We start from the raw sequence: 16,546 nt of genomic DNA, 5'->3' as shown, positions 1-16,546 counted from the left end.
AATACAGTAACTAAAGTAAATATTGTAGCATTTTTACTGTGAATTCCTCCTTCATCCTTGATGCTGAAAGGCCTTGTTGTAGAGAATAATAAATGAATGATTATTGGTTCTGGTTGTTTTTCAATTATTTTTCCTTCATTGTGAATCAGTTTGAAATGCATTACTGTTGGTTTGGAAATGATAGAGAATGAAGTGTCCTTATTTTGTCTACTTTTATTAATTGAATAATGTTGAGGCATAAATTATTAAACTGTATGTTTACTATTTCCAGTTCCACGCATGCGCTGTCAATTTATACATTACCAAATTCATACAGAAGTTCCTCATTTATAAATTGAGGAATAGTGAAGGTGATGATTACAGGAAATTCTGATTATGTTAATTAACTCAGAAATAATAGAAGAATTTCTACATAATAGTAGTTTCGCAAACATTACTTGCAATTACTTTACAATTGCAGACTACAATGTACTTGTTTGAAGCACAAGGTACGATATTTGAAATCAAATATATTATAAGTTTAGTGCGATCATTGATTCAAATTGTTCATTGTACTGTAATGAATCACCCTATATCATGCAATACTGTATTTAGGATATTTTCTGTTAACAATGTATTCTGTTCTATTTAATTCCTTTTTATCTATCTCTACTCTAGAATTCTTCTTATTCTTTCATTTTCTAGCTTCTACTATTCTCCTCCATTTCTCCAACATTCTTCATTCTTCAACTCTTGTATTTTTTCTTTCTCTAGTCTAGAATTCTTCTTTTCATTTTTAGCTCCCTCTAATCTTTCTTCTTTCTTTTTGTAGTCTTCTTCTTTCTCTAGTCTAGTATTCTTCTTTCTTTTTTTCTGGTATTCTTTCTTTCTCTAGTCTTTCATTCTATCATTCTCTAGTCTTCTTTCTCTCTTTAGTTTCTTTCTCTAGGCTCCCTTTTTTCCTCCTCTAGTCTCATTTCTTTAGTTTCTTTCTCTAGTTTTTTTCTCTAGTCTTCTTTCTTTCTCTACTCTCCTTTCTTTTTTTCTCTCTAGTCTTCTTTCTGTCTTTAGTTTCTTTCTCTAGTCTTCTTCCTTTAGTTTCTTTTTTCTTTCTCTAGTCTTCTAATTCGAATTCTAATTCTTCGAATTCAGCGCCCAAAAATACTTATAAAACCGACGAAAAAAATTTTGTCGGGGCTGTTTCCTGGAAAATGACCATTTCACTACACAATATTATGCACTAGTAAGTTAAACTACAGAGTAAAGATAGCTATACTTTCTCTATGGTTATACACTTACAATGAGATAACATATTAGACATGGCGATGTTTTAGAAAATGATGAAAAATTGAGCGTTTTATTTAGCGCCATTGGTTGTCATAAAACAACCAGGAAAGTTAGGTAGTCATAAAACCCTTTGAAGAATATAGAGAGGTGAGAATATTTTGAATTCAAATTAAGTATTTATTCAACGTTATTTTTAGACAAGGGCATAAAAATAAAATCGACTATTTTTAATGATGATATTAATGACAGTACAGACATAAATTTATTGTACTTACCGCACTCAATACTTCCAGTTTGGAGTTGTGTGTTGATATCACTGATGACGTCTTTTATATGATCTCTCTCTGGAATGACTTGGGACACAAATCTGTGCAAATTTGTAGCGCTTATTATGTACACATCAATGAAAGGCCTAAGAAGTTGGCTGTAGAAATGATACGTTTCACTGCTCTCATTAATCTGAAATTAAATTCGACATGATAAGTTCCAAACTTTCAGAGTAATTCGAGTATTGATTAATAATTGATCTGATTTATAGCATTGGAGTTTGGATTTTGAAAGTTTGTTACGACCACTCACTTATTAAAATATTTTTGAGAAACCATTTACGGTTCCTAAACCTAGTGAACTCAAGTGAAATTTATAAGACGGATTGTACTGATGCATCAGGACATCAGGCCAACACTTAAATCAGGTTATTCAACTTGAATTGGAAATAACACATTATATATTTTTTTAAACTCAACTGTAAAGATATAAAAACGAATAATCTATGAGATTTTGGAGTGTGTATAATATTCTCGAAGCATCGATTACGATTATACTGAATTTCGATGGATAATTTTTAAAAAATAATTTTTACGCTTATTATGAACGAGCAGAATTTGACTCAAAATTTGGTTTAGCTAATCAAATTGAGTGTATGTAAACTACTTAATTTTTGCTCGATAGTGGAGAAATTTATTCAGCATTCAACGAGAAAATTACAATGAATATAATTCAACTTGAACACTCGGTAAAATTCCACTATTTGAAATAAAATCGGCAAATTATAAATTTGCACAACTGATATTACAATTTGTTACAGTTGAAAAATATTCCCAAAACCACCTCAGAAAATAGAATGAGATTTTCTAGTTGTATAGAGCGACAGAGACGCGACGCGATGCTACGCCCGTTTGAAATGGACAGATCGATTTACATTGGTAGATGCATACAAACGTCTTTCAAAAGACCTAGCTCAAGCTACGTACGGCTACGGCGGTCTGAAACAGCCATACCAACATATTCACTGTCAAAGATTGTATACATTTTCTGAACCAATCTATATTTTGGTAGTTGGAATGCATGTGAATGGTAAAATATAAATAGATGACCAACCTGATAGGGAGGTTGCCTAAATTGGGGCCTTTCACCTTCATCTGTGTCGTCGTCATCATACTCAAAACGAGCAGCTATTCGCTTACTCCACGTTTGATCTTCAGTTAGATTTTCCTTAAAAAAAATACAGATTATTGGATCATTGAAAATTTTTGGGTGATAAAGAACGAATCATCTATCACGATTATTGAAAAGAAAATAATTATTTCGAAAGAGTTTTGAATCACCAATGAGAAGACTCAACTTTTTTTAAGAGAATCCTAACCAAATAACCAATTAAAAATATTTTTAGTCTCTATTAATCTACATCTGGAATTGCAGATTGAAGTCAACAGGAACAATTTTCACACTAATGGCCAGCTAAAAGGCTGGCATGATTGTTGCATTATGTCTGAATGGACTGAATTGCAGCGGTTGTGAACAGTTAAAGTAAGACTTTCTTATTTGCTGCATTAAACAATAAAATACAGAACTATTGTTTTGGTTGACATTCTAAACAAAATAGAGTGAAGACGTCCATAGTCCACAGTTCTTTGCAATCACTTCAAAGTTTAAGAATACATTGTATAATTTACCACATGAAAATGATACTTTGCATGCAATAAAATACTAATAAATTTGGAAATGATGATAAAAAATTGAGACAAGGCTTCAAACCACCAATTCATATCCATGCTAGCCATGTTTATATATGATATGGAATAACCTAATCTATAAGAGGGAAGAATTGGCTTATACACGTACGGGATAGGAAATTCACGAATGATGCATCATCACATCTGAATTACTCAACTGATTAACTTGAAAATTTGCACGGAGATTCTTAATTTACCAAGGATTGTTTTAGGTATATTTTAAATTCTTCAAGATTTCAGTAGGTTAAGTGTTCAGTTTGTCAAGTTTTCAATTAGCCCCTTGTGGAGCACGGGCTACCTGCTAGTATTTAATAAAAGTAAGCATTTCCCTGAAATTGGCACTCACCTGTTCTACAATTAGAATCTCTTTCTCTTGAAAATGATTTATTGTATCGAGGAGTGCATTTTCCAGATTCTGGCAAGTTTTAGTGAATATGAACTCGTATTGTAGAATATTACATAGAAGAAGAGAATTTTCTAGTAGCGAATCCTGTGGAATACTTCTTTGGCCCTTTGCAACAAACGATTTGATTGTTGTAGCTGAAACAACGCAATTATCAAACTATAATTGAGAATATTGAAAAGAAAGCATTGCTTACATTTACATAAATCCAAAATTGAAAAGAAAAGTTGTTGAACATGAAGTTCATGGTGTAATTCGTTGACGTAGTTAGGAAATCAATTCAATCATTAATTTCCAAAGTAAAAATACTTTACAAAACAAACAAAATACAATCAATGGAAAATATTTCCCTGCTTGGACTATGGATCCGTGCGCGGGGAAACAGCACTTAAATCTAGCAGACTTACAAGAAATTTATTTCATGAAATGATATATTACATAACATAAGTAATAATCTAACTTCATTACTCCCAGAACAAATATAATAAATAATATATACATTTTTTAATTCAGCCAATGAATGAGAAAAAATTAAAAGATAAAGCATTAACAAAAAAAATAGTAATAATGATAATTATAGTGAAAAATATAAATAATAGACTAAGTAATAACAGAAAACCAGGACCTAAAATTCAGATTGGGTTTTTTCACGTCCACATATTAGATTTGAATTAATTTAGTCATTTGGAAAACCTAATCCTGTGTTAGATGATCAGTGAGTTCCTCATAAATTTGGCGACAGGTTCAGTACTGGCAGGATAGACTTGAACGAGATGAGCTCAACAACCCGAGGCATGTATACATGTTTCATATAGGACGATTTAGCGGCCGCCCTGTCGTTCAGCTCAGCCAGGCAGTCACTCTCTCCTTATAGGGCACTACTCCTAATTCCTCAGCTTACCATTTGCGGCAGGTATACTATCGAGCAGCAACTAGGTGAGGATTACTGTTTAATTACATTATAGTTGATCTAGATACAGACGCGTACACCCTCTTGCACACAGCCCATTTACAGATTGTAGATTTTTGGTGATATTGCATTCCTACTCACTCTATTGCATTACAACTGAATCAGTGTATGTGTGTGTTTGGAGTACAAGTAGAAAGTAAGAACAATGTAATAGAAAGACAATAGGTAAAACGGACGACCAAAATCGACTAAACATTCCAGCTTTTTCTTTCTTTTGTCAACGAAAAGCGATAATCCATTTATGAATGTCAATTACACACATTTTCCAGACAATGTTTTATAATCAATATATTTTGTATCTTTAGTACATCAGTCAGATTGATAAACAATAACTATATCAACAATATTGGTGAATTTGCTAACAGACTAAAAAAATCATTATTGTGCATCGTTGAACTATTATATTATCTTCTACAATTAACCACATATAAAGTATTCAAGACAAGTTTCTAGTAATTAATTCACAATGCAGGATAGATAGAAAGCACTTACCAACAATTGAATCCAATGAAAAGTGTGGAAGCACTGAGTTACTGTAATAGGATAGTTCAATAACATTAGGAAGCATTGTTACTGGATAGACTGAGATTTTGCCACCATCTCTTTCACGTTTGACAAGCCCAGGTCCAAGTATATCAATCTAGAAATAAGAAAGTTCAATTCAATAAAATAAGTTTTCACACGAAATTAACAATAAGATAGTTGAGACTGTTTCAATTGTTGTACCCGTTTAATGAAGGATAAAAAGTTGATGAAAATGTTGCAAGTAGAGTATATATCAAGTTCGACAAGAAATTTAGAATTGTTTTATAAAAATGACTTTTTGCAATTTCTTGGAATTGAAAATACGGTACAGTAGAACCTTTATATAGTACATCTCAAGGAACCGCTCAAAAAATACTATTACCAGATATTTACTAAATCGGGGTGTACTATATCAAGGTTGAAAGCTATATATGGACGTTTCAAGGGTTGCAGAAAAACTACTATAACGGGGAATGTACTATATCGAGGTCCCACTCTTCCAGTGTATAGATTGATTGATTTATAATAGGATAATTGATTTTGGGTAGGCAATATCATATTTCTTGTTAGTATTCCACTGAAAGAATCTGATGAAAAATTAGAAACTTATGGACTATAAATCATCCAGTCGTGCGGCCCGCGTTGACATACGGAGCGGAGACCTGGACAGTTAAAAAGGCCCATGAACACAGAATGGAAATGCTGAGTTGGAGATGCGGCGTAACTAGAAGGGATAGAATCCGAAATGAAATGATAAGAAACATAATGAAGGTTACAGAAATATCAAAGAAAATACAAGAAAAAAGACTGCAGTGGTACGAACATGTGGAGAGAAGGGTGGAAGATTATGTGGGAAAAAATGTCGACGACCACTTAGATATCAAAGGCCCTAAGAAGAGGGGAAGACCTAGGAAGAAATGGGAAAATTGTAACGCTCAAGATCTTGCAGAGAATGGATTAACACCAAACGAAGCTCACGACAGAGATTTCTGGAAGCGACTGACCCGAAACGTCGACCCCACCTGAGTTGGAAAAGGCTGAGAAGAATAAGAAGAAGAGAAATCTTTCAGCCGATTTTCAGTTGAATTTTCGAATATTATAAAAACTGAAATCTTCCAATATTGAGCTGCATTTTCAAAATTATTTTAATTTCACCAGCACATCTTTGGTAGATTTAAATAATAAGTTTCGTATTGATGAAAAGGAATACAGCGATTTATTGATGAGAGAAATGAATGGATATAATAAAAACCCCAAAATACCCATCATAAACCCCCATTTCTGCTTATTTTATAATTGACCGAGCGAAGTGAGGTCTAAGATTCAAGTCGACGGTTTGGCATTTCTCTTAATGTTTAAATGTTTATAAGTTGCGCATTTACGGCGAAACGCGGTAATAAATTTTCATTAAATTTGACAGGTATGTTCCTTTTTAAATTGCGCGTCGACGTATATACAAGGTTTTTGGAAATTTTGTATCTGAAGGATAATATGAAAGGAAAAAGGAGCCTCCTTCATACGCCAATATTAGAGAAAAAATCAGACTATAGAATTATTCATCATAAATCAGCTGACAAGTGATTACACAGATGTGTGGAGAAGCCAGTCTATTACTGTATTTGTTTAAGGTCTATAGTTTCAATCAAATACCTTAAAAAGGTATGCATCTTTAATCTGGGTTTACACCAAAGTTATTAACAAAATGTTAATAACTTAATCCTTATAGATTCTATTAGATTGAACGGAAGTTGACAAACACACATCTTCATCATGTGTATGATAAGTTATCTTTCTGTCTGATGAAAATTAATTTTTTACAATCAAAAATATTATAATTTCTCCAGCTTTATTTAGTTCATTTGTTTATTTTTAATCACCTATTAAATTAGTTTCGAATGTGAGAATATTGATACTAATGGGCACGCATAATAATACCATGACCGCAAAACAAAATATTGAAACCAAAGACCTTTAAGCTGCGATTAGACCAAAGTTATTAACAAAATGTTAATAACTTAATCCTTATAGATTCTATTAGATTGAACGGAAGTTGACAAACACATCTTCATCATGTGTATGATAAGTTATGTTCAATCTAATATAATCTATAAGGATTGAGTTATTAACATTTTTGTTAATAACTTTGGTCTAATCGCAGCTTTAAGGTCTTTGGTTTCAATATTTTGTTTTGCAGTCGTGCTATTATTATGTGTGCCCATTAGTATCAATATTCTCACCTTCAAAAAACCTAATTTAATAGGTGATTAAAAATAGACAAATGAACTAAATAATGCTGGAGAAATTATAACATTTTTGATTGTAAAAAATTAATTTTCATCAGATAGAAGGATTATCACGGAACTGGATGAATTATATCATATGAAATACAAATTCAAACGTGAACTGAGTTTGTTAACATTTAAAACAAGTGACATCATGCTGACGATACCACTCTGATTAATTCTAATGTAAGTAGGAGGGTTGTACGGAATATGCTGAACCAATCCTACGTTGATGCAAAGCAATGGTTCACCTCAAACGACTTGTGCATTAATGAGAGCAAGACAGAAGAAATATTCTTCTCACTCAATAATAATGTATTAGCAGATGTTGGTGTCACCTCTGTTAAGCTATTGGGTTTGAACTTGGATTCAAAGCTTGATTGGCATGTGCATATCACTGAACTATGTAAGAGACTGGCTAGAGTTACATTTTTGCTCCGTAAATTAAAATTCTGCGTTAGCCATCAAGTTTTAAAAACCACTTATTTTGGATTGTTCCATTCTATTCTATCATATGGTGTTTACCTTTGGGGAAACTCAACCCATAGCATCAGGGCATTTTTGTGGCAGAAAAAAGCGATAAGAATCATAAGCAACCTTGGTGTTAGGGATTCATGCAGAGAAGCTTTTAGACAGCTGAATATTATGACCCTACCGGCACTTTTCATTTATCAAAATCTGTTACAGGTGAGACAAAAAATTTCCAGTTTTGATACCCAGTCAAATAACCACAATTTCAATACTAGGAATAGGGAGAATTTAACAGTGCCTCACGTTCGACTGAGGAAAACATACAAAAGCCATTATTTCCAGCAAATAAAACTATTCAACAGGCTGCCGCTAGAAATTAGAGCGCTTCCAGTTGGTCGTTTCAGGATGGTCGTTAGCAAGTGGGTTACATCTAAGTCCTTCTATACAGTGCAAGAGTTTCTTGAAGGTGATATTGTTATTAATGTCTAGCAGAGTAGAGTTGTATAAGAATTTTTCATAAAATAAGCATATTGTGATAATGTTACACTTGTGGTACAGTGTTGAGTGTTTTGTTAGTTTTGTGTTTTGTTTTATTGTTTGATTGTATTCGGTTGATTTAGTTTTTGGTTGTATTGTCACTTGGTAATCTTTTGTTTGTATTGTGATTTCCGCCAGTGATATGATTATGTTATTTTTATTGTACTGTTTGTATTGTGACTTTTGCCTATTACTGCACTGTATATGTTTATTGGCAATAAAAAATATCTTATCTTATCTTATCTTATCTTATCTTATAAAAATACAAAGTTTGCAACATTGCAGCCAGGCGCACTCAAGAAGAATTGTGAACAACTTACCGTAAACGATGTGTCTAGCGATACAATCGACTAGTTGTCTCTGCTCTTCAGCTACGACATCAGTGCCATACAGCGAAGCACTGGACGGCACTGAATGCAACACTTTCTTCTGATTACCGTTTTGTTTGCTGAATTCAGCAGAGAGACGAGTTTGGAAGGATTTCACTAGTTCCTAGAATCAGAAAATCATAACGTTTCATTGAAATAATTACGAAAAGACATTCAGATCGATTATCATAATATATAGTACGATTTTAAAACCTCCCAGATAGCCTTGATTATTACCCAACAGAAAAATTTCGTTTCTAGATTTACAGAAAAAATATTATAAAAAGCATTATTTTTCCTAATTGAAATAATTATGTGGTGTTTCTAATGCTGTATTCAAAATGCACTTTAATGGAATGCTGTAGAGTCCATTTTCAATATAATGATAATAATCTTTGTAACAGTTTCTTCAATTGGGAAGCGATTGGCTCTGTAGATAAATTGAGATGCATGCGCCTGCTACTCCCGTTGTAAGGGTGATCACTTAAAAAGCCGACTCTTCTAAATATGTTTCATGATTACAACCACTTCCCAGTGGTCCACTCATCTCTCATCATCATCATCATCTGTCTCATTACCCACGCACAAGCCTGAAGGTCTTCTGGGCATCAACCTTATATTCAAAACTTATTAAAACTATGATTGAATTTCATAATTATTTTGTGGCTCTGTTAATGAATAAATAAATGAATAAAATAGTCCAGTTTTGAAAGTAAATATGCTAAAGGTGTGTTGACCTTGCTGCATTGAACGGATGCTGGAATAGGTGCCAGAAGGTGTAGACAAGTATGCTCTCTTTGACTTAAATCAGAGGTGTATGTTGACGTAACTTGCACAAGTAAAAATCCAATCTAACTTTCAGATCATAAATTGGTAACTGTCTTACGAGTTCACTGCATTTCACCTATTTTTTATTATAATATAGATATGACTTGGCGAGAGCCACAGGGCTACCAAAAAAAATGTTCTACTCCCACATTTCATAAAAAGTAAATTTCCAAAAGAAGTAACATTCTCAATTAAAATTTGATTCCAATTAAAGAAAAGGAAGAAACTAGATTTTTTTAATATAGAAGGATAAAGCACTGAAGTAGAAACTAATATTACACTTACTGAATCACTGAGAACTTGAAAAAAGTCAAGAACCACTGTAATATAATTCAAAACTGAATACTTTCTCGAACTGAGATCTATAGATGAATCTGATGAAATTTATTGAATTGACCACTCACTCTCAATGAAAATGGTTGATTGAAATCTACTCTCATTATTCCATAGTGTGATGTTAGAGCTCGCCATATAGCTGAGATGGCATTTCCGAACGTTTCCATTTGCTTTGGAGTTCCTAGCTGTTCTCTGACGAAGTTTCCGTCGACTAGTTTATCGTAATTTATGCTAACTGGGATCAACAGGGCATCTTCTATTGTGCCATCCAAATAGGCGTCAACGAAAACACTGAGTAGTCCTCCTAAAAAAACAAAACATCAATATAGAGTTATTAGAAATCATTAATCAAAAGCGTATTAGAATGAGCCATTATAAAAAAGGTAGTCAATGCACGGATTTCCGGTCTAAGAAGGCTTGAGTTTGTGAATATCTCAACATACTCAGAATTGATAATATAGATAGAAAATATCTCAGCATATTCAGATTTTGAGAAACATGTTGAAAATTACTTATAATGTGCGACAGCTTTTCTTCCAAGTTTATGTGTGAGTGTTATACGATTGTGGACTATAATATGGGAATTCAAGGCTCTAAAATAGTCTGATTTGAATAAGTTTTTACAATACGGTAAGTTTCGGTTTGTTGTAGGCTATTACATTTATAAATATTTGATGTTTGTATCATACGCATTTGTACATGTTTTTTTTGTATTGTTTCTATTTTTATTTTGTTAGTTTTCTTTTTTATCACGCTAGTTTCATTGAAATATATGAGCACGCACCACTTTGAACTCGCATTGATACTCTCTAGTTTGAAGTAGTACATTATAAAACATATCCAGGACTATATATGATTGCATAATTGCAATATATAACAATGTAATAATGTATCAATATTTCTGATTTCATTATTTATCCAAATGAAGGTATAGTTAAGAATAATTTAACTGAATTTGAATCCATTTCCATTTGTGTTCTAAACTATAATAAGGTGAAGCGTTTCACAATACGAGGAGTAAAGCTTAAAGCCCGCCGCAAAGTAGACCCACGCTAATCCACGAAAAGCAACCCACGCCGTGGGATGTCTTGTAAACCATTGCTATAGAGTTATTCATAATCAATCAGCTGACAAGTGGATTATTCATTGCATGTATTATTATCATTACACAGATGTCTGGAGGAGCCTAGCAATCGTTTACAAAACATACCACGGGGTTGGTTGCTTTTCGAGGATTAGCGTGGGTCTACTTTGCGGCGGGCCTAAGTGTTGTATCTACAGTTTCTTACAGTAGTATTGCAGTTTAATAAAAATTTAATTACAATACACCAAAATGAAACCAAATACAATTGTATTAATTGTGGCAAGTCCAGAAATATGATATGGGCAGTAATCAGTACAAGTAGTGATATGTAATTTAAACTATGTTCTATAATGTGCATACCTTTGGGCATGCATGGTTTTCCGGATCTTGTGCGTCCTCCTTCGATGAAGAATTCAAAGTTATGTCCTGCTCGCAGACTTTCGGTCATGTAAGTGTGCAGAACGGCTCTGTAGAGAATGTCTTTGCGGCCTTGGACTGGGTCGATTCTTCGCTTGATGAAAAAGGCACCAAGTCCACGCAAAAGCCACCTGAAATATTATTCAAAATGTTGCCATTATGATTGATGATTGTGAAAACAATACATTTTAGAATATTTGATGAAGGTGTCTACCGTTCAAGCCGAAACACAATATTATTGAAATATGACAAGTAATTATAATAATATCGAGTAACCAGGCTGACTCTGGTCTGATATCAGAGTTTTCAGGTCACACCTCATCAATTTGAGGGCCTCTGACATGACCTAACGCACTTTTTTAGGCAGCCGGGACCGACAGCTTTAACGTGGCCATCCGAAACACAGGAGTGGCCCGAGAAAGATATCTTGCCCGGGCCAGGATTCGAACCCGGGTCTCTTAATTATATAGCCAGCATCAAATCCACTCGATAACACCCACACCAATACTTGAATATGACAAGTGGAATCAGCCCAACGAGTACCTGACTTAAATCCTATGGATAGTGTTGTGTTGGGTTACATCAAATCCAAAATGAACATTATTCAAAGATGCGCATCTGAACCATATGTCGTTCAATTACACGTGGATTAGGTACAATAAAATGGTATTCAATAAATTTTAATTTGAACGGAAGACATATTGAACAACTTTTTAGAAATATACAGTTGAAATAATATTAATTAGATAGAAATTTTAAATATCTCCATGATGCGTGACTGGACTGGACCGAAGTTCTTCTCAAGTTTTGATACATCTTCAAGAATTATTAATGTGATATCAAATTTTCAAATGTTCTTTTGAATATGGTGGTTTCTCGATCCATTCCGTGCTGCGATGTATTAACACACTTTTTTGTGTATTTCACACGACATACAGAGACAATTATTTTGTTATTTATTATATTTATAATAATAATTGACTGAATGTCGTGTAAAATACATGAAAAAGTGTGTTATTTTACAAGTACATTGAACAAGTGAGTAACAGTTAACTGTTATAATTTTGAAAATTTTCTAAATTCAAGTTTTCGTAAGCTCAAGATTGAAAATACAAACCCGAAGACAGGTATCCTGAGGTTTTCGCCAGCTGCGACCAACGGAGATCGAATGTTGTTGTTGCAGAGGATGTAGGTGATGACGATGTAATCAAGGTGGCTGCGATGCAGAGGCACAAATATCAGCGGCAGGCCTGAGCCACTTGCCTTCTTCAGCATCTCCAAATGCGCTGGATGAACGACAACGCCCGAAAAAGTTTTCGAAAACACTTTCGTCATCACCCATGATGCTAACCTGAAACAAAATTCGAACATTTGAATTGCTGGAGAAAGGCTTTAAACAAGCATCCCAAAGGAAAGGTAAGGTATTGTATGATTTTTTTGAAAATAAAGAAAATATTTGTCTTAACAATCAAGAGTAAGGTAGTTCAGCATATTCAGTTGGCAGTAAATTTGTAACATTAGCCATTGACCAGGAGCAAAACATCGTTCACACAATAATATGTCAGATATAAACGTTTAGCTCTAAGGAGTGAGTATTTCTACAGTATATAATATCAAATAGACCAAGTCGAACCTTCACCAATGGATAATTATAAATTGACCTCATTATATTAAAAAATAAATGTTTTCAATAGTTTCTATCAATTCTGTCATATTTGTGTAATATTTCATTCTAATTCAGTGTCTAATTCTACTCAATTCAAAATTACTAGTTTAATATTAATTTTTGAACTGAAAATTGGACTTGAGTTCTTCAAAGTGGAACCTATTTTCTGGAACACTCAACTATTTATCAAAATTTGGAAGGAGAACAGTTTTGAGCTATCCCTGTTGTTCCCTCTCGATCATTATTATATGATTTTTATATTATAAGAGAGTTAATTGGTCAAGCAAAATCAAAAATTTTCAAAAAAAATTGTAGTGGTTAACAACATCTTTGTTTTTTCATTAAAAATAATAATACTTATTAACAACCTTTTTTGGTTAATCCTACATGAAATTCAAATGATTTTACGAAATTGTCAATGTTTTATATTAATGAATCACTAACTAATATAAACAAGAATGGATGACAAGGGAATAACTAGTGACCCCCTGGGTTGGAGTACTCGCTCAAGAGCTGTTGTATTATAATCTTTGAAACCCGCAACTTTCAATTATACAGAGTTCGTGAACATTATGAAGACAGCTAAATATTTATTCTACAAGAATAATATTGACAGTAGGTTTCATTGGGGTTCCTACTTGAAATGAAAAATTACTCTGTCGCTTCAACATCTTTGTCCCTCATATGAATCCATATTCATGATATATGATTTCAATACAGATTTCCAAGAGAAAATGAATGACGAAAACCGCACAATCTTAACCCGTATCAGTATATTGATGTGAAAGTTTTTAAATAATATGTTGTATATTAATCAGCTTAAGTCATGTGTCAGCGCGTGTGATAGCTTCCAAATAGCCTCAGCTGATGGCATGAATGAATGGAAAAACTGCTGTAATTGCATGCAATGAATTCTTCAGCTGACTAAATGATAAATCACAACATTTTTTTTCTAATGTACTTTCAATGTGTTTTTTATACATTTTTCCTGAAAAAGGACAAAGGAGTGAGTCAATTTTGTTGTCTAACGAACTGACCTGAAAAAAGGTTCGAATAATGCGTGTTCAAAATTTGATGCTGATTGATCAATTCTTTCTAGAGTTATTGTAGAACATACAAACAGACGGACAACGACTTTGGCCTTCAGTAAGTCAAAAGTGAGAACTCACTAACGCTCGTTTAATTATTTTTTCCTACAGTTATCTTGAAAATTGACCATTCCTGCACTGATTACAGAACGCAAAGAATCACTTTTCCGCTCTAGTGCGCAAAGTATTACTTTGCGTACGGTACTCTTAATACTTTGCATATTATCTTGCAGCCATCCCAATCAGCTGTTGACATTGTTGGCGTGTATTTTGAATGCAAATTTGTTCTACCTATATTTTTTCTGATTTTCAAAAAATAAAAATGAGAACTTATTAAATTATACATTTTGAATATTATTAATTATTCATTATTTCAAATAATTTTTTATTCATAAATTGATTGGTTGAAAAATTATTTAGAAATTAAGATTTACTCAAAATTATTCAAATTTTCAAATTAATTGGACTAATTTAATTTTTAATTTGAATAAATGATCGATTATTAATTTTAAATTGGATTATCAAGTTTAAAATAAATTATAGTTGTTATTAATAACAAAATTATACAGACAAAAATTTGATGGATTTCAGCCATCATTTTACCCATAATCAACCACTTCTCATATTCAATGGTAACTGTAGGAAAAATTTAATGTGAAATACGTGCGCAAAGTTCCTCTGCTGCACTCAAGAAACCATTCCGCCCTCGCCTACGGCTCGTGCGTAAACGTTTCTTTCGGTGCAGCAAACTGTCACTTTGCGCACTAGTTGCACAAATAACTATTTAAAAATACCTGAGAATGATATCTGAGAATGTTGATCGAAGATTCGATAGTAAGCGAACCGCTCTTTCTTGTTGGCGCTTATAGAATTTAGTCTTTTGTTCTGGAGTAGCATCTCCATCTTCTACAAGCTGTTCAGCTGATGTTTTCACAACCTCTACTAAGCGCTCATCTTTCAATACCTGGCGACAAAAGGAGGAAATACTATATATTATAGTTTCTTAAATATTAGTTTTATATTTTAGTACCTACTAAATTCTTCACTAACGCTTATGGTGATAAAATTGGATATGAAGAGAGAAACATCATTATTAATAAGACTAATAAAATAATGCCAACCACTGTTAGACAAGTAAGACAACCACTTTTGAGACATTACTCTTTATTTGATTTATTGAGAAATCTCACCGCATCAGTCACAAAACAACTACATTGTAATATATGTTATTGGAGAATTTTCATTACGTTATTAAGTTATAGATATTACGTTACTAAAGAAGCTTTCACATGACTCATTGGCAATAAATTATAAATTACGATGAAAATAGTGGTCTCTTGCATGTTATCCTTAATAGATTTCACGTTAATTTGTTTTCATTCTTTGTTGACGATTCTTATTTTTTTTGTTCTTGACTGTCAAGTTTCTTCTTTTATGATATACTTTGAAAAAGCTTCAAACTTTGTCACAAATGCCGATCTTTCATAACGAACAACATAATAGCCTTTATGGAACATTGTCAATTACTAGATTAGTTAAAAATTATCTTCTACATTTCAGCATACTACATCATTCTGGAATAGAAGTTATCCAATAAGTTGAAATTTCAAACTGAAATACTCACTGTGTCATAAATATATGGGAATGGGAACTTTTTAAAAGTGAATGCCTGAGTCAGTTGTGGGAATACTTTGGATAGAACTCCTCTGGGGCAGCTGTCGAGAGATTCACCTCTCAGGACATTTATCACACTGCAAGATTTTCTGGAAGTGACCGAAATCAACAAATAACACGCATTCTAAATAATAAATTAACGATGAACTGGATCGACGCACATGGTTTTAAACTACATCAGTTGAAAGTCAACAATCATTCTATATCTACAATTCAAATGAATTTCAAGGTCAAATTGTGGAATAAATTAGAAAGAGAAGCACATGGTTCAAGACAGGAGGGACGCAGTAAAAACTTCTAATTTAGACTCCATGTAACCGAAATAGACCCGGTACGAAATAGAACACACACGAATAGAGTGCAAAGTCGAATTTAGTAGTATAGTACATTTCGGAACTTCGTTCAATGATTCTAGAAAAGAGACAGCTATTCGCATCACGCGATTTGCAGCCTACCTTAATAGCGATTCCATAGTTATTGACGGGTAGATTGCTGTATTTGTATGCGCAAATTGGGCCATCGTCACACCAGGAGCGACAGTACAGGGTACGACTGGATCTACGAGAATCCATGGGTCACCACAATTGCTAATACACTCCTGACGCATCCCCACCAT

General features: G+C 33.2%; 1 protein-coding gene across 1 annotated transcript in view; it reads right to left on the bottom strand.

Moving 5' to 3' along the window:
* LOC111052809 (glycerol-3-phosphate acyltransferase 1, mitochondrial) overlaps nt 1-16,546 on the bottom strand; it is a 29,617-nt gene extending 13,071 nt beyond the window's left edge. The window contains exons 1-11 of the mRNA XM_039438101.1: nt 16,386-16,546; nt 15,881-16,019; nt 15,051-15,220; nt 12,620-12,853; nt 11,446-11,633; nt 10,070-10,305; nt 8,725-8,961; nt 5,147-5,294; nt 3,628-3,821; nt 2,647-2,760; nt 1,542-1,725 (exon numbers count right to left, since the gene is read on the bottom strand). Of these exons, the coding sequence (XP_039294035.1) occupies nt 1,542-1,725; nt 2,647-2,760; nt 3,628-3,821; nt 5,147-5,294; nt 8,725-8,961; nt 10,070-10,305; nt 11,446-11,633; nt 12,620-12,853; nt 15,051-15,220; nt 15,881-16,019; nt 16,386-16,546 (2,005 nt within the window). The remainder of the gene's footprint in view (nt 1-1,541; nt 1,726-2,646; nt 2,761-3,627; nt 3,822-5,146; nt 5,295-8,724; nt 8,962-10,069; nt 10,306-11,445; nt 11,634-12,619; nt 12,854-15,050; nt 15,221-15,880; nt 16,020-16,385) is intronic.

This window comes from Nilaparvata lugens, chromosome 1 (genome assembly GCF_014356525.2).
Source record: "Nilaparvata lugens isolate BPH chromosome 1, ASM1435652v1, whole genome shotgun sequence".
Lineage (NCBI taxonomy): Eukaryota > Metazoa > Arthropoda > Insecta > Hemiptera > Delphacidae > Nilaparvata > Nilaparvata lugens.
This window is presented reverse-complemented; position numbering and strand designations above follow the sequence as displayed.